At 39.6% G+C, this 19,538-nt stretch overlaps 1 protein-coding gene across 3 annotated transcripts in view; it reads left to right on the top strand.

The window, feature by feature from the left end:
- Positions 1-19,538, top strand: part of ZDHHC4 (zinc finger DHHC-type palmitoyltransferase 4) — a 40,169-nt gene that overhangs the window by 10,777 nt on the left and 9,854 nt on the right. For 2 of the 3 annotated variants that reach the window (XM_036738021.1, XM_036738019.1), the window contains exons 2-5: positions 1,230-1,360; positions 5,593-5,666; positions 15,275-15,453; positions 18,507-18,632. In XM_036738021.1, coding sequence (XP_036593916.1) covers positions 1,238-1,360; positions 5,593-5,666; positions 15,275-15,453; positions 18,507-18,632 — 502 coding nt within the window. In that variant the 5' untranslated portion in view covers positions 1,230-1,237. Of the gene's footprint in view, positions 1-1,229; positions 1,361-5,592; positions 5,667-15,274; positions 15,454-18,506; positions 18,633-19,538 lie in introns of those variants that run through there. The other variant, XM_036738022.1, reaches the window with a different exon arrangement.

Raw genomic sequence — 19,538 nt, forward strand, 5'->3', positions numbered from 1 at the left:
CTTCTACCTCTGTATTTGTAATCCCCCACCCTTCTAAAGCCCTACTTTCTATTTCTCTAGAAAATATCAGATCAGTACTACCATTGCTAGGAAGGTCCTAATAATCTACTGCTCTGTGACTTGACACAAAATCCTGTAACTATCTTGGACCAGAACTTTTTTCTCTATGTACCATTCCCCTAATTGTGATGTATCTCCTTGTTTGAATCTAAACACCCTGAGCGTTTTGGTATTTGTGCCACAGCAACTACACAGTGTAGCATCTAGTAGGTACTTAATAAATGCTTGTTGCCTGGCTTATTTTAGTCTGAGATGACATTTACTTTCCTGGCTGACATACAACACTAGACCCCTCTAGTTCTTTTTCAGACAAATCTCTCTCTAGCCATACATCCTACATTTCAGACTTGTTAAGTTGATTTAAAAAAAAAATTCCAAGTGTAAGACTTTATTATCCTTATTCAATTTCATCTTACTAGATTAGGCCTGATGTTCTAAACCTGTCATGATTTTTTTGAGTCTTTGTCATCCAACATGTTAGATATCTGCAGTCAGCAACACGAATTAAATGTCTTATATGTGCCAATCACTGTGCTGGACCCTGGAAGTACAAATAGAAAAGTGAGGTAGTAGCAGCTTTCAAGGAACTTACGTTCTACTGAAGGAATACAATATATCCACAGATAAATAAATGTGATAGATACAAAATAAACACAAAGTTATTTGAAATAGGAGCTCTAATAACTAAAGAAATTATGTCTAAATTCAGCAAACATTGTATCTGTGCCTTTAAGTCATTGACAAAAATGTTTAATAGCACCAGGCTAACTACAGATCCCTGGGGCATTCCACGAGAGATCTTGAAAGGGGACATATCCATTAATGACTATTCTGTGAGTCTGGACATTCAACCAATGTAGAATACACCCAATTGTATTGGCTGGTATACATCTCTCCCTCTTTTCCACCAAAATGCCATGAACAATATGATATAGGTTATATATGCTTCACATAGATTTCAAAGTTTCTTTGGGTGGACTAGAAGGAGGAGAATTCAGGTGCTGAGTGATGTGAAGACTGTCCACAAAAACAAAACAAAAAGATCCATCCTAAAGGACTGAGGAAATATAGTCATGAGGAATAATTTAAATTGCTTGTGTCTCAGCATGCAGAAAGTTGGTACATGCTTCAATAAGATATACTGACTCACTTGTCTTTACTTTTTGTAGCGCTCGAGATGGATTTTTTAATTCTTTTCCTGGTTTACTTGGTCTGTGTTCTGACTAGTGTTCTACTGCTCTGCATATATTCCAAAAGGACCCATACCGTGGCAGGAGAAATCCTGACAGATGGATCACAGGTAATAGATCAAACATAGCATTATGGAGAGAAGTATATTTTCTAATGAGTTTATTAAATAGTTGTTCCTGATCTCACTAGTTTTTCCCTAAGGCTAAAGAGATTCTATTTCTACTATTTCATATGTGTCCATGTATAGAATATATGTATTATGTAAAGTTAATTATAGATCAAAATACTACATAACGATGCTTATTTTTTCATTAATATAATTTAATATCTTCCTCTAAAAGAAATCAGTCTCATAGACTTAAGGAAATAGTATTAGACAATGACTCCACTGGTCCTGTCTTCAGTCAGTTTTCCCAGATTGCTCCTCAGAATAAGTCAAATTATATCTGTGTGTGTAATATATGTATATACTTAATATATACAAATATATATATATATGTATATTTGTGTGTTTGTGTATATATATATGTACATACACACACAGTTAAACCCATGAACAGTATTAGAATAGGTTGGACAAAGAGTGAACACCAAGAGGTTTTCTCCATCTTCTTAAGCAGTGAAAAAAGTAAATAAACTCGCTGCCAACAGAAGTTCACCCTGGATTCTGTTACCCATGACTTGTCAAGCTAAAGCTGATAACCAGACTAGAGTATAAATTTATTAATGAATACTGTACTTTTAAATTTTGGCAAAAGTCCCATTCTGTGAAACTTCCTATGGTAGGGAAAGGACATGTTTATAACTCCTGACTTAACTGATAGAGTAACTTGTATATGGTCATATATCATTGTTTAATTGAGAAATAAAACCCAGGCATCTGTGTTCTCTATTTCATTCCATGCCCTTGAACCAAACCTTAAAAAAAAAAAAAGAAAGTAGAATTGAGCATATCTGATATGGCCTCAGTGTCCACCAAGACCTGCAGAGGAGAAAGACTCTTAATTTAATTTAGGGGTCACAGTTAAAAAAGACCAAGCAGTTTTGGAATAAGTGCTTTACCTTTTATCAGAGATAATGTCAACCAGACATTAATAGGACTGTGTTGTGAGCTGTTCACATGTAATGTCACATCTTCCCACATGTTAAGACCTCTATACTCACAAAATGGAGACTTTTTAGTCTCGTGCTTTTCTTTTTTTTTTAATACCATGATGCATTTCACAAATAATATTCTTCCATAGTTTTACCAGGCACACCTCTTATACATAGTTCAGGTTTCTTATTTAAATTCAGTCACGATGCTAGGTTTGTATTTGGTCTTCCCTGCACAATTACAATCCATTGACTATTCAAACAGTTCCTAGAGTAAGGATGTAGTTTGCAACCAAAACAATTTTTAATCATGTAAAACTAAAACAGAGGATTGAATCCATAAGTCATCAGCACCGTGCTCTAATGAGATGAGTTAGCTAGGCTCTGGGGTTTGTGGGATTGTCTGTAAAGGGAAGGGAACAAGCATTTGTTAACTTCCTACTGTTTGCCAGGCATTGTGGTAAGTGCTTTACAGTTATCTCGTTTGATCCTCACAGCCACCCAAGGAGGTAAATGCTGCTATCATTCCCATTTTACAGTTGGGGAAACTGAGGTAGATAAGAGGTTAAGTGACTTGCCCAGGTCACACAGCTATTAAGTGTCCAAGGCCAGATTTGAATCCAGTGACTTAAAGCACAGTGCTCTATCCACTGAGCCACTAACTGCCTCCCTAACCAGGCTGTAACATACAACACATCAAAAAGATGGCAGCATCAGGCATTACTAGATGGGAGAAGTTATGGTTAATTCAGTAGCAGAATATTTATCTTCCACCAGTACACAGGAAGAAAGCACTTCTGGCTGTGCTATTTCACCCAATACAGTAGGGAGCCATAGGCAACGAGCAGTAAAATCTACTGTGATATAAGTTCCAGCCGGGCTGTTTGATTTCTGCTCAACTAAATTAAGAAATATATTCCCATCATTCATCTGACAACTAGTTGAGCATTTGAAGAACTGTTGAGTGTATATGTATGGTTACTCTCAGTGTACCAACTCCCAAATGAATCACAGCTGTGACAGCTGTAAGGAGGACTGAAATTCTTTTATCTCTGTTTTTGTTTTGTTTTGCTTTACTAGTTTGCTTATTTGTTTTATGTTCTCTTCTGTAACAAGTTGTCGCTTGGCCAGGTCTACAGCAATAGCAGCAAATTCTGGAAGGATCAACTGACAGAAACCAATAAATTGGAAATGGAAAAGGAGAAGGGAAGGGCATGCCCCAAAGTGGCATACACACATAGGAGAAATTCAGTGAAGCCCCTCTTAGAAAGTTGGGTAAAAGTAGGAGTGCCTTTGGAAAGACAAAGGGAGATGTGGCTCAGAATGGAAGACAGCAAGGAAGCTTCTCATAAAAAAGAGGAGCAAATACAGTATGTGGGTCTTAAACAGGACTGAGGAGGCTAACGGAGAGTTCATCAGCTATCATTGACGAATAAAAAGAACCTTGATGTGCCTCCATTTTCAAGAGACGGAGATGAGGGCAGGTAACAGAATCTGTCATTCTCTTGATTTCTCTGGAAATCCTTACATGATGCAGAGTTGAGTCATGTTCTTGTGGAAGGGAACTAAGCAGAGGCAACAGGGCATAATGGAAATTATTTTGAATCCAGATAGAGAAAGCTGGGTTTGAAATACTACTCTGTACACGTACTAGTTGTGCTATCCTGGGAAGTCACATGACCTCTGTGGGCTTCACTTTTCCTACTTCCCCAACATATCTCATATGTATCCTCTTCTCTTCACTCACACAGCCAGCACCCTCCTTCAGGCTCTCAGTCACCTCCCACCTACAATAGCTCCCTAACTGGCCTCCTTGCCTCAAACCTCCCTCCCCTCCAACCACCCTCCACTCAGCAGCTGGACACACCTTCCTATAGCATGGGTCTGACCATTTTGCTGTCCCACTCAAGAATCTTCTGTGACTTCCTAATGTCTCGAGGACAAAATGCAAGGTCTCCAGTTTGAAGTTTTTAAAACTTCACAGTTTGCCTCTGGAGAGGTAATCTAGACATAGTTTATCTTTCTCCCTTTTATACTCTCCAGGTTTCCACCAAACTAATCTACCTGTTGTTCGTTTAACTTAACTTTCTATCTCCTGTCTCTCTATCTTTGCACAAATCTTTCTACATGCCTGCAACCCACTAGCTCCCCTCCTTTGCTTCCTAGAATCCCTTGCTTTCTTCAAGGCTCAATTCAGATACTGCTTCCTCCAGGAATCCTTACCAGATTCCCTAGTTGTACCACAAACTCTTCTAGTCTCTATGACTTACTCATAATGATAGTATAGAAGAAAACTGGAAGGGCCCAGATGTTTTCAGGCTCCCAAACATTGAACCGGAGAACTTTAATAATTGTTCTGGTTCATTATATTAATGGTGTATAAGCTTTCTTTTTTTTTTTAACTCAACTTGAGTTTTCGTTGTGTTGGACTTCTTGTGACCATTTAGAAGACCAGAAATTTTCTACATGGTGCAGAGGGTCTCTCTTGCTTGTGATTCCTTCTCTTCTCATGCTTCTGTAGTGGTTTGTAATGGATGTTAACTTTTTTGGGGGGGAGGGCTGGGCCTGCCATGGAGCCTTCCCAGCAGCTGGAGCTGGGGAGGAAGTCCTGAGAAGAGGTGAGGAAGAACAGGGATGCAGGTGGTGGTGGCCCTGCCGCCTGAGACTGGTTAGTGTATCTGTCCTGTCCATTACTGTCCAGCTGCTGGGACTGCCCAGTCAAACACTACTTCCTCAACAAAACAGAGATTCTTGGTAAATGTTAGTTGAATTTCATCAGCGTAATTGTGTAGCACGCAGCACGCCCACTTTTCACCTTTATAAATGGATTTGCTTCTCCAAAATACTATAAAAACAAAAATTCATAGCTACAAAGAGATATGAAAGTGGGATACTTTGTTCCAAGCTGTAAATAAGAGAAACTACCAATGAGAAGAAGCTCTCTTGTATAAAAATTTCATTCACTTGAGAAGACTAAGTCCTGGGGTTCCTTTTAGAGGCTTTGTGGTATAGTATATAGAATGTTGGACTTGGGAATTATAAAGATCTGGTTTCAAATCCCACTTCCCAAATAGACCAGCTATGTGACTGGGCAAGTTACTTAAGGAAACTGAGGCATAGAGAGGTTATCTGTGAAATGAGGATAGACTGGGTTGGTACAAAGATTAAATGAGGTAACATGTAAAGTGCTTTACAAACCTTGTGCTATTAGAACGTCATTTATTACTCTTCTTTTCTTTGTTTCAGGTGTTTTCACGTTTTGTGCCAGGGTGGCTGCAAAGAACTACACAAAGGGCATTTCATCACCTCTTTCATACACGGTATTTACTAATTGGAGTTTTTACTTATATTTTTCCTGAGTTCATTTATTAGTTATTGTTTTCCATTTGCTTTGGGAAAGCTAAAGGTTTGTGACAGATGCTAGGCACTCTGATAGGAGCTAGAGGGGCTATGTTTCTTTTTTCTTCAGGTTTTTAGCATTTTTATTTAAAGTTTTGAGTTCCAAATTCTATCTCTTCTTCCGTCCTTCCTCTTTCCCTTCCCTGAGACAGTAAGCAATCAGATGTAACTTATACATATGCGATCATGTAAAACATTTCCACATGAGTCATTTTGTACAAAAAGACTTGAATAAAATTTTTAAAATGAAAGAAAGTGGAAAATAGTATGCTTCAGTTGGTATTCAAACACTATCAGTTCTTTCTCTGGAGGTGGATAGTAAGGCAGTCCTTCGGGATTGCCTTAGATCGTTATATTGCTGAGAATACTGGTTCTTCATCGAACAGTATTGCTGTTACTGTGTACAACGCTCTCCTGGTTCTGTGCACTTCACTTTGCATCAGTTCATGTAAGTCTTTCCAGGTTTTTCTGAAATCATACTGCTTGTCGTTTCTGATAGCACGGTAATATTCCATTACAATCATACCACAGGTTGTTTAGCTATTCCCCAACTGGTGGGCATCCCTTTGATTTCTAATTCTTAGCCACCACAAAAAAAGCTGCTATAAATATTTTTGTACAAATAGGTCCCTTTCCTTTTGGGAATATTTTTCACAGAACAGATGATATACAAGTTGAACTCTGAAAGAAGATAAAGTTTCTTGAGTAGAGGACTTTCAAGCATATCTGTTTAAAAGACCAGAATTGAGTAGGAGCTTTGAAATATAAATAGCAGAGTCAAAAGAAGCCTAGAAAAGTAAATTAATTCGAGCAGTTGGGAGGGGCTATATGATGATGTAGTGCTAATATTTTAATAGAGGGAGAAGAAACAAGTGTTCCTTCATAACCTTAATGAGAGCGTTGAGGGAGTCAAATAAGAAAAACAGATGAACTGGGGGTGGAAGGGAAGGAAAAAGTAGGGGTTGGTTCTATTCTAAGGGCTTTAAGAAAGAAGAAGGGAGGGTAAAAAAAAAACAGTGTAGAAAGGAGGAAGTAGGGGGAGTAGAACTAACAATTTCTCATTAATTGGGATCTATGGAAAGAGTATACAGGCATTGGAGAAGGGGTAGAGTAGGGGATGGGCATCAGATGAATCTCACTCTTATCTGAAATGAACAAAAGGAGGTTGAACAAATGCACAGACATGTATAGAAATTCATCAAACTCCAAGGGGAAAACAGGCAGGGATAGAGAGGGGAAATTAAAAGGTAGGATAATACTGAGGAGAGAATGGTCACAAACAAAACAAACTTCCTGAGTCTGAAGGAGGGAATTTAGAGGGGAAAAAAATGAGAAAAGAAAAGAACTGGAATCTAAAAGGATACATTAGATTATCCCTTAGACAATTGAGCAATATCAGAACAAATTGTGGTGTATGAAAGTAGTGGAATATTATTGTACCATGAGAAAAGATAAAAAGAGATGATTTCAAAAAATACTGGCTATTTTTTAAAAAGAGTGACCTGAACAGAACTAGAAAATAGCACACAACACTATAAACATTATAAAAAAAAAACAGCTTTAAAACACTTAGCTGTAATCAATGCAGTGACCAACCATGACAAAATATGTTACCTCTCAACAGAGGTGTTGCCCACAGGCTGCAAAGATGTAAGTTTTGTATGTGGCTGTGGTAATTCATTTTGCTTTAATATGCTTATTTACTACCAGGGTTTTTTCTTTTCTTGCTCATGGTTTTGAGATTGAGGAGGTTAGCAATAGTGATGTCCAAAAAAGAGGACCATTGAAACATATTTTAAAATGCACAGAAGACAGTGGAAGGAGATTCAGAATGAAGCTCAGACAAGCAGTACAATTTTGAACATAAAGAATTTATATATTTTAAAAAGCAAGCAATTTGAAATAATTCATAGTGTTATATAGAAATCTGCTTTTGTGTTGTGTGTACAGAAATGCTTTTTTTGGTGTTTAAATTCAAAATTATATATATGCTACATATATACACCCACATGTATGTATACATACATATTTTATGTATATACACATTTATACATACACATTTAAATGGAGAGGCTTGAAACAGGCAAGCCAATTAGAAAATTATTACAGTAGTCCAGATGAGAGATTATGAAAGCCTTAACTAGGGCGATGGCAGTACGAATGCAGAAAAGGGGGAAAGTATGAGCTATGCTGTGAAAGTAGAATTGATAAAACTTGACAACTGATTAGCCGTCGAGGGTGAGGGAGGAGTTGCAGATGACTCTGAGTTTACAAACCTGGGTTATTGGGAGAATAGTGGTGCCCTCAACTAAAATAGGGATGGTTGGAGGAATAGGTTTAGGTGAAAAGATAATGAATTGTATTTTGGACTTGTAGAGTCTGAGATACCTAACATAGTAGATAGAGAGGCTAGCCTTGGAGCCAGAAAGTGCTTGGTTCAGGTTCAGCCTTAGACACATACTACTGTGTCACCCTGGGCAAGTCGTAATCGACCTCTTAGTGCCTGAGGCAGCTCTGCCAAAAAAAAAAAAGTTTCGGAAAAGGTTGCTGACATGGATTCATAGAGTGAGTTTTGTCACACAGGAGTTCACTGTGCCTTTGAAATCACAGGTCTAGTCACTTTCCTAATAAATCTGGGAGAAGCTGCTGAGCAGGTGGAATATGGAGCTCAGAAGAGAGCAAATTCAGTTAAGTGAGATAGAAGGACTGAGAAGTGAGTAAGAACAGGGGACGTGGTAATGAGTATAACACTAGTGTCAACGGGTCAAACTGGCCTCTAATCTGTGGATGGCCACAGCAGGCTAGAGACAGCAAAGTCAGGAATCAAACAGAAGTTTTAATTTCAAAGTGAGGAAAACGGCTTGCAAGCAAGGACACATGTGCTGGGGCCCTGCCCCTAGTGGGGGGACCCGATTTAGTGTGGCTGAACTTGGATTTATGTACTTGTGGCTAGATAGAGAGTCAAACAGTGTAGTGCGGCAACGGCAACAGCGAAGCAAGGTTATCTAGCCACAGAAAGCCCTTTCACAGGAGGGCTTCATGTCTGGGCCCGCTGGTGGTTGCCCAAGCTCAGGATCATCAGTTCCAGAGGGTGAGTGCAAAGTATTGTTGTTATGCCAAGCTCAGGGCACAGCTTGTTTGCTGGGCCTTAGTTGTGGAAAACAGGGTGTTCTAATAGAATCTTGACAGTAGCTGGCATCTGTGTAGCACTTTAAGGTTTGCAAAGCCCCTGACCTGTTATCTGATCCTCACAACAATCCTGTGAGGTAGGTGCTCTTAGCCCCATTTTACAGGTGAGGAAATTGAGGCAAAGGGATTAAGAGATTTACCAGGATCATACACATCTACTGAGTGTTTGAGGTAGGATTCAAACTCAGATCTTCCTGACTCCAAGTACGAGACTGAATTCACTGAACCACCAAGTGGTTGCCCAGACAACATTTCCTAGGAGTTTGGCTGTGATGGAGGAGAGATGGAGGATGCTGATTCCAGGAGATTGTAAGAAGTACGGGCAAAGGATAGGGAAGACTTGGTTATTTTTGTAGACACTAGGAAAGTAACTACTAGATTGGGAGAGTGAAGGTTTGATAGGGTTGGAGGGGGAGGGGAGATGATTGTAGGATGAATCTGCTGGAGAGGAAAAGGGTGGGATTATGATCACATACAGGCCTCTGTGAGAAGGGCCTTTTACCATAATAAAGGAAAGGAGCATGGGAGATAGTGTTAATTGGCTTTGAGGTGGGGAGCTCTTGGCAAATAGTTTCTATTTCCTCACTGAAATATTGGTCGAGATCCTTAGCTAAGTGGGTGAGTGGAGAAGGTGGTATTGTAGGCTTGAGGGGAGAGAAGACATTGTTTACAACAGCTGCTACAGGGAATATGATAGAGAATAAATTAGGGAGAAGTAAAAGGATTGCCTTAACAGTAGTGAGGGTCCTTTTGAGATTAGCTAACATAAATGTGTAGTGGTCCAAGCAGCCCGGTTTTGTGACTTCCTTCAGCTCTGTTCAGAGGTGGTTGGGTCCAGCTTATGAAGAGAGGAAAGTGAGTTCAGAGGAGGAGTTCTAGCTTGGGAGAATACTTTAGCATAGAAGCCCTGGAGGTCATGGTGAAGATGTAGAATAGGTTTAGGAGGAGTAAAGCATGGGGAGACATGGAGGGATAAGAAGTTATGGTCAGATAGAGGAATTTCAGAATGATTAATGATGAACTTGAAAGACTTGTAGGAATTAGGAGGCCAGAGTATTGGAGGGAACGTCAGCATATCTATGTAAAATAAGGACCGTAGATTGAGTGGAAAGGAATATTCCGTAATCAAAGAGTTTGGAAAAAAGAGGGTAGAAAGAGAGGAGCTTTGCTAATAGTCAACCAACAATATATTTTTAAATATTCCAGGTAGCCTATTAAGCTTAGAGAATACAAAGAAAAAGCTAAAATAGCCCCTGTTCTCCAGGACCTCACGTTATAATGAGAGAGATAAAAATCTATATAAAGAGTAGATGGAAGGTGGTGGTGTTTGTCCTTTTTTCTCAAAGTGGATCTTGACATCAGGGAGGTGAAGCCAGGACATGCAAGTGAGTTGGGTTTAAGTGAGGGAGGGCTGTGCCAAGTCACCAGCATCACTTTCTCCTTTGGGTCCAGTGGCAAGATCTAGATCAGGAAGACTGGAGAGGCAGTGGGAGACCTTGGCTTTTTTAAGCTAAGGTCTTTAACAGGTTTCAGTTTGCCCAATCAGTGATTAAGGCTAGGTAAGAAACGAGGCAGAGAATGGCCTCTTTTACCTAGTCAAAATCAATCAGGGAGGGATAAATTCTCCAGGTTTCTGGCCAAAACAGAAACAATTGCTATTTTCATTCACTCTGAGCCAGTATGGGTCCAAACAATGACCAAGTGGGGCTTGGCCTGGAACCTGTTATTGGCCAATCAATGAGAGCCAGAGTGATTGGGGTTTAAGGCATGAAAGAAAGAAAACTAGCCTGTAAACCCCAAGATATCTTGTGAAGTTTCAGCCATCAAAATTTACATTCCCTTGGACAGAGTACCTGCAGGTAAGGCAGGACACCCCATGTGGGGCAAAGGGGGGAGGTGGGGGGGAAGGAATAGAGGAAAGGAAGGGAAAGGGGAAGGGGAAAAAAAGCTCTGTGTTGCGTAAGTGGCTAGTTCCAGTTGGGTCCCAAGTGGGGCAGTTCCTGCTACTACTCACAGAGATTGTTGCTTGTCCTTTTTTCTTGACGAGGACCATGATATCAGGAAGGTGATGCCATGACACGCAAGTGAATTGGATTTAAGTGAGGGAGGGCTGTGCAAAGTTGCCAGCCTCACTTTCTCCTCCAGAGCTATCTGGATCCAGTGGTAAGGCATAGATTAGGACAACAGGAGATAGAAGGTAGCCTTATAGGGAAGGTACTACAGCTAGGGCAACCAGGAAAGGATTGTAGATGACATAATGGAAAAGGAGAAAAAGGACTGAGTTAAGCATGAGAGCATGGAGAGAGACAGCAAGGTAGAGGGAGGTTTTGCCCTTTGATATGTTGACTCTGAATCACTGGGATTTGGGGATCAGGAAGTACAAATTCACTCACCTTATGCACCAGTTTGTTGGGGACTCTACGTTCCAGGATCCTATGATGGTAGCTAGGGCCATTGGTATGGTGTTCCCTTTCCAAATACTAAGAAACTGAGATTGTGTGGGGAGTGGTGGCAAAGAATTCAGGACTGAGGTCTGGATTGCCAGGGATGCAGCTGATCTCATACTTGGCATCAATTCCCAAGATTATAAGTGATAGTTAATACCCAAAAGCTCTCCCATACATGGAGCATGCACTTGGTTCTGTCAAGTCCAGTGTCTGAGGCCTTGGTCTTTCTGACTTTTATTCTGGCATTTGAAACTGTATCCGGGTTAGTGCAATGCCTTTCTTTGAGAACCTAAGGTTCTAATTCTCTGGCTCCAGATGTGACCCCTAAGGTCCTAGATACAAGGTGTCTAAAGTGTGGCACTAGGTCTTTACCTGCAGTCCTAGTCTGTCCAGCTCTGCTGTAAAAATAATGGTGCCAGGAATGGCTCTTAAACCCTCCCAAAACAAAATTGGAGGCCATTCTTACCTCTTGTTTCACCCATCTTCTGGTGCTTTCAGGTGTAATAACAACCACACTGGCATACCCAGGATGGCTGCTAGTACAGCTTCTTTTATCTGCTTTACTAGGAAAGCAACTTAAAAGAGGTCAATGACCTTCTTTTAATTAAACAGAAAAAATACAGAGAAGAGAAATAAAGACCAACAGACAGGGCTCTACTAATTGAATCAGAGCTTTACATCTACCACTGAATCGAGAGAGCCTTTGCCTCTGAGGAGTCAGGGAGCTCTGAACATAACAGCCACTCAGAGTCTCGACCAGGGAATCAGAGCAAAAGCCCACTTCTCAGGATATATACTCTTTAGTCTCTGCACCTAATTAGAAATTAACAAAAGGTGTGTAAGCCTTCCTACAAGCAAGCAAGCTTCCCTTAATGGGCCCCACATGAGGCCTATTGATGGGCAGGGAAGATCTTATTCCCTATTGACCTTATATCAGGCCATGGGTTGTGTGCTGAAAAAGACAAAAAAAGAATAAGAGGAAGAAGAGAGATTATTTTAAAAGGAAGAAGAGAATCATAGCCAGGGAGCTGGAAAAGGGAGATTATAGTACCAACATATAATTAAGTTCTAACTAAAATAATGTCATATTACAGGCAAGGATAAAATACAGATTGTAATTTGGATTATACCATTTAACTTTTTAAAATGGTTATAGAATTGAGAAAGATAAAACAATATAGAAGTACTTAAAGTGGAATGGGCAGGTATGGCAACAAGTAGGGAGCTGGAGTAGGAATATAGAGGGGCTTGTCACTGCAGCAGGTGAACAAGAGGGAGGTCACCATTGAAGGCAGCTGAGCCAATGAGGAGAGTGCAGTAAGGTAGAACATGAACAGTAGAAAACGAGAGAAACAGAAGAATGAGGGAAAGGTTGAAACTGGATTCCCAGAGAGACTTTCTGCTAATGGTGGCCCCTTACCAAGTGTGGCCTTTCACAGTGGTTGTTGAGGCTCCTTTCAGTAGCTTAGCCCCTGGGTTGACCATCAGTATCTTAAAAGACTGGGATGTCAGGATGGATCCCGCTTTCCCCTGGTAGCTGTTGTCTTTTTTTTTCCTTCCTGTGAACCTTTTGTATCTTTCACTGTTGATAAGGCTATGATCTCTGAACCCACCTAGGGCTTAGTCAGGGCTTTCCTGGAGCCAGATTTCTTCAAACCTTCATAATCCTTGATATTTGATTTTTTCTTCTGAAGTCAAGGCCATGTACCCAACTTCCCTGTAGTTGGGGAAGCAACTCTTTCCAGGTCTCCAGCACCAGAGTTTTGACCAACTTTCACGTTACCATGATTTTCACAAGGCGTCATATAGCTTATAATAACTTTCTCAGCATTTAATTTAGGTCAGACAAAGGCAGGCTCAGTCTGCAGTAACTTGATAACACAAGTAACGTATAGTAGATTATCCTGATAAATGTATTCCCATTATAAGCCACAGGTTACTTTTGTTATCTCAGTAGTATCTGTTGCAGCAGTATCTTTGAAGAAACCTTTAGTTGGCAAAAGCCAGTACTACATTTGAATGACTGACAAAGCTCATAGAAAGACCACTGTGTTAAGGTCAGATTATAATAAATATGCATGACACTGTGGTGTTCACCATATTACTTTGCAGTGGCTATGTGCTGGAAAAGTCCATCTATGAGTTCCTTTACCCAGTGACTCAATCCATTATTTTAATATTTTAAAAATTACATTGTTCAGAGTATTGGTTAAAATGAGTGTTGTGGACTTTGCTTATTCCAGACCAACAGAGTTTTGTCAGAGGTGGGTTATTACGGTTTTCTGCTCAATATTTCATTGATCAACTCAGTAGGTATTCTTAAGTGTTAAGTGCTTACTAACATCTTGAATGACAGATTGTTAACCTGTTTTCCACAAATATTTTAATGATATTTCAATATAAATGGCTTCTTTTATAACCCCATGTACTTTGTTTTATGCATTTAAAAACATTCTGAGAAGGGATCCGTAGACTTCACCATATTGCCAGAGGGATCCATGACACGCTAAAAGGTTAAGAATCTCTTTTGTAGAGGAACTACTGTTTCTGAGATCACTTTAAGAAACTGTATCTGTAAGGATGTTGTGCAGGGCTTATATAGGAGCCTGTTCCTTAAAGGTAGTTTTCCAGTATCCAACAATGTGGATATTTACTTGCATCTCTAAAAATACAGTGTAAATTTTGAAGAATTCTGTTTAAATTTAAGAAAGCAATATACAGGATATAGATATAAATTGTGGAAAACAAACACTATCACTTTAGTGTTCTGATACTAGACGAAATGATTCACTGCCACTTAGACTGAAGAAGTTCCATTCACATTTGCTCTGTTATATTTCTAGTGTGTACACTTTCTGTGTTCAAACTGAGTTATTCCTCAGTTTATGAAGTAGGTTTCTGAAAAATTGGATATAATTGAAATTTGTAAGTAGAGACATTTCTTCTGCTATCAGTTGTGTCACTAATTGTATGACCAGTTTTATCAAATCATTTGGCCTCCCCAGTTTTGAGTTTACTAATATATAAAATGAAGAAGTTAGAGTAGGTGATCTCTTAGCTTTTGGTTCTAAAATTGCATCATGTATGTAAAATCCAGATTTAAACTTAGAACTCAGAAGTCATTTCACTCAACCCCTTCAAGAACTGAGATTGAAGGGAGAAGGAGAAGCACCTCGCCTATAGCTATATAAAGAGCAAGCAAAATAGGGGTTGAAACCCAGGCTGTCTGACACCAAATCCAGCACACTTTGCACTGTTCCATTGTCTCTACCCAAACATATTGGTGGAGCTTGATACACAAAAGGAATCTGATTGGGGGCTATAGCATCCACAAGGTCCCTTTCCATTTCTAAAATTCTGTAACTCCAAGACTCATTCAGTCTTTCCTACCCATCTGGATTGTCATATGCCAGATTTTAACTAAATCAAGAAATACTTGAAGATTCCTTTCTCATACATCAAAAATCTTTTCAAACGTGAGGATTCACAGTCATGGGTGTCACAGCAGTATAAGCTATTGTTTTGACATTTCTCATTTTGATTAGAATTCTGAGAATTCTAGAGGCAGTTTCTGTGCTAGTGGAAATGTTCACTGTTATTTTTAAAAATAGAGTAATTCAAAGCACTTTAATAATCATAAAGGTACACAGAAGAGTTCGAAAGAATTTAAGTCTTACAGGGGTGGGGAACCTGCAGCTTTGAGGCCATGCCATGTGTAGCCTTGAGGCCACAGGCCCTGAGTCCTAAGAGATCATGTGGTCCAGTGCCGTTATTTTACAGAGGAGTTAAAGCAGTTGGATTCTTCTTTAAATAATGGAGTGTCTTCAGCATAGTCTGAGTTAACATTCAGAAAACTTTGAGTGAGGGCAAGACTTGTACTTATTTTCTTTCAGAAACTGCATATTCATCATCCTGCACTTGGCCTTAGAAGGGGCTGTTTACAGTGAATATACTTGGGAGATATTTCACTACTGTCTAGAACTGGAGTTCTCACTGTATCATCTTCTCCTGCCGTATCTGCTGTTGATTATAAACCTGTTTTTTTTCTTTTTGAGTTGTACAACCAACCCTGGTAAGTTGAAGTTGATTTTGGTCAGTTAGCAAATAAGACAAATAAGACCCAAATAAATGAGACAAAGAACAGAGTAATCAGCTCTTTTCTGAAAGCATACTTTTCTCACAAAGTATGTATATGAACAAGTGTATGCAGCCAGTCAAAAACCAATAAAGAATCAGGAAAGTCAAAATGAAGGCATGCAAAATGGGATTTATGGGAGCTAACACTGTCAAAGTGGATGTTCCAGGTTTAGGAACTCTAGAATACAGTATTGTGAAGAAACCAATGTATAATTTTGTTTAGAAATTTGTCTTATTTTAGGCATCCAGATGGCTCAGTGAATACTGTCTTAGATTTGGAGTCAGCAAGACCTGAGTTCAGATCCAAAGGCAGATACTTACCAGTTTTGTGACCATGGGCAAGTCACTTAACCTGCCTTGCTTTTCCCATCCATAAATCAGAAATAATAATCAAGTGTCTGCCTCCTAGGGTTGTTGTGAAGGTAAAGCGAGATATTTGTAAGTCACTTTTCAAATTTTAAAACACTTATATAAGTATTAGTTATTATTGTTGCTGAAATGTTGAGAAAAAAAACATCATGAGAGCCATAATAAAGAGTTTAGTTAAGTTTATAGAGGATAGAGGTTGTCTGTTCAGACTAATCGTAGTTCATATTTGGATAGACCACCCACAAAGCTTGTCCATCAATAATAATAGCTTAACGTTGAGAAATATTCTTTGATTGCCTTAAGTATTCAGTATACAGTCTTCTAGGCAGATTGGAGATCTGTGATTGACTTCTTTCTCCTCAGATTCTGAACAAATAGTGCTGTTGTCAAATCAAAATTATGCCATCTCTGCAGATTCAGCAGTGCCCAATTACATAGCCCATTTACATGCAATTATATAGCCAATTACATAGACCATTTCAGGTTTTCTCCCCACGTGGAGAAATAGAAGACTAAAGGATCATAGATTTAGAAGCAGAAAGGACCTTAGAGGTCACAGAAATTTCATTTTATTTCTCCCTGATTAAGCAGGGTCTTTTCTGTGCAGAATTCAGAAACCACAGCAGCTGAGTTGTGTGTTTCACCAGTTTCTCACCCATGCTATACAGATCGAAGACCTGGAGGAGCAGAACTTCTGAGTTGCTGTTTGTTTGCCTGGCCTATCCTCCTGCCATTTCAGAACAGTTTGTCTTGAAACTAGAGGGATAAAGTGAAATAGCCTAGACCTCCTCCAGAGACTCAGGATGACTGTGGTAGTCTTTGTTCGTGGATGGCTTTTCCTGTGTTTCTGTGTTCCTTCTATACATGTATCCTTCTGCAGAGGCTGTGCTGCAAGGTGCTCAAGGTCTTGAGCTCAGAGAATATGCAAGGATTTGGCAGGAATAAACTGGAAGCAGCAATAGTTGTGCTTTTGAAAAACTTTGTGAGCCTTTCCATATTTTCTCTAGTATATCTGTGTTAAAAATTATGGCATCCTCATACAACTCATCCCTTCTTCAAGTATTATCGGATTTCCATGTTTTGGGTATTCATTTATCTATCTTCTAAGTATCTACTTACTTGGTATTTGCCTAAAACTCAACTCAGTGTACTGTTGAGATTTTTGTACTCTAGTAAATCTTGAAAGAATTCTTACTTCCCCAAACTAAGTTCAAATGGTAAGAGCTACTGAATTCCTGAGGGAACTACCTATGTGCAGATAATAAATGTGATTTATCATCTGGATATTCATGGCAAATATCCATATAAGTAGTTTAAATCTGTTTACCCATTCTGACCAGCACTTTATACCACTTGTCACTATTTATGTTCATTCCTAAACTTTGGCTTGTTGACTTTTTCTGGGCTGCTTTCTTTTGTTTTACATAGATGCATATACTATGTGGAATTAAAAACTGTACCTACCAGTGTCTCCTGTCTTATCAGGGCTTTATCATCACAACTTCCCAAACACTAACACAGGCAGGGGAAGCCTGCCTCTTCCTGCCCCCAGAAGCCATTCTTCTCAAACTCCCTAAAATCAATATTTACTCACTCAGGCTAAACATAAAATCTACCTAAGAGTCTATAGCTGGACATCCTTCCGCAGTCATATTTACTCCTTTTTATTCTACATCTTTGCAAATGCATTCAACAGCTACTGCATACTTCTTTCTCACATCAAGTCATCAGTATTTGAGCATCAGATCTCAGATCACTGTGGCAAATGACAGTTATCAAGAGAACACATTTTTCTCTCTGAGAGGAGTAATTAATAATTGCAAATGCCGCATCTTCCTTGCCTAGCTGTGGCTTGGTGGTTGGGGTTGAACCCCTAACACTGTTACCCTTTTTCTCCTATTCCTGTGGTTCCCTAGGGCCTCAGAGAGAGAATGGCATACAACAAAAGTATATCTTATGATGTCTGAACAGCATTTCATTTTTGTTAACTATTTCTTCATGTTCTATGCATGTTAGAGGATGCCTCATCTGCCTGATCAGTTATTTTCTAATTTTCGGCCTTTTCTTCTCTACTTGAACTTCTACTGCTTGCATCCTTTTTTATTTCCTTTGAACCTTGTCAGCTGGTTTGGTCAGGGCTTGTTGCTGCTCCCTTTCTTTGACCTCCTAATCCTGCAGCTGCTTCAGAGGTAATGGGTCTCCTGTCTTTGAAAGTCTCGAAGCAGCAGCTCAGTGATTTGCTAGGGATATTGTGGGAGAGTTCAGTTCTGCCAGGTAATGTCTGAAGACCCTTCAAAACCTCGCTGAGTTTCACTGATTCTCTGGCTTCTTTGTGCTCTTCTATTTTGTTTCAGATCATGCCAAGTTCTTTGAAAGCAGCAATTTTGTTTCATACATAATTTAAATTCCGTATAACATCTGGCACACAGTCGAGCCAACAATCAATACTCGAATTAATGATTTGACCGTAGCAAAACACTTGACTCCCCATTTCATTACATTCAAGGATCGTTTTTCCAGAAGCCCTGGCTCCCAAAGCTGTGCTTCATGTAGCTTTGCTGACTCCTTGTATACAAAGTATATTATGTTGTGATGAAAATTACTGCTTTTGTCTTATAGGGGTAATAACAAAATCAAATGAAGCATCATTTCTTCAAGTTTATGACTATGATGAGGTGATCTTCTTGAAAAACTTGAAGTGCCCTACCTGCGACTTGAGGAAACCAGCCAGGTCAAAGCATTGTCGTAAGTGCCTCTTAGTATTATCAAACCTACCCCAGAAAAAAAAAGATTTTTCAAAGTAGTCACTATTACTGCTATTTTTGCTCAAAAGGAAAAAGTTTGGGCCCTGGCAAACGTTGGAGCAGGGCTGGGAAACCTCTGGCCCTTGGATCACATTCATCTGGATTGCAAGGTGATACTGCTTTGACCACTGCTGCTACATATAGTTCAGAGAGTGCCTCTTCTCAGCTGAGGTGGATATTAGCAGAGCCTCTATGAGTTTATGCAAGACAATTTATTTCTGATTAGATTGTGTATTTTTAGCCTCACTTAGACCAAATTAGAATTTTTAAAAACACAAACATATTTATACATGTTGCATTTTTGCAACTCTATGTGTGTAGACAAAGTGGGTATTTCCCATCTCAGGCAAATTTGCTGGCTTCAAAGTTTTATGATTCCAGTTTAGCAAAAAGGTCTGGATGTTTCCTGGAGCTCTCTAACAGAAGGGGAAGTTCTGAAGACTCTTTGCAACAGGTTTGTATGCTATATAAATATAGGGAGAGAGGAGCTTTGGGTACTATAAATTGAGAGAACAGTGCAAAGGCCAGAGCCAAGGGCATAAGGAGCTGTCTAGATTTGGAGGCTTGAATAGGCAGGCTAGTGATCAGTGTCCAGAGTTTTGTACCCATCTGGAGGGCTCAGGCAGAAGCACAATCCAAATTCATAGGAACCTTGCCCATGGCAAGGAGAACAGTCAAGAAAGGGCATCAAGAATTGTTTCTCACAACCCAGTATAGTCATGTAAGCCCACAGAGATTAAGCAAGGACTTTATGCCCTGATTTTTAAGCTTTGTTAAAGAGCATTGGAAGTGGCAACATAGTGTAGTGCATAGAACAGACTTCTTCAGAGTCAGGAAGACCTGGTTT

Source organism: Trichosurus vulpecula, chromosome 9 (assembly GCF_011100635.1).
Source record: "Trichosurus vulpecula isolate mTriVul1 chromosome 9, mTriVul1.pri, whole genome shotgun sequence".
Taxonomy (NCBI): Eukaryota; Metazoa; Chordata; class Mammalia; order Diprotodontia; family Phalangeridae; genus Trichosurus; species Trichosurus vulpecula.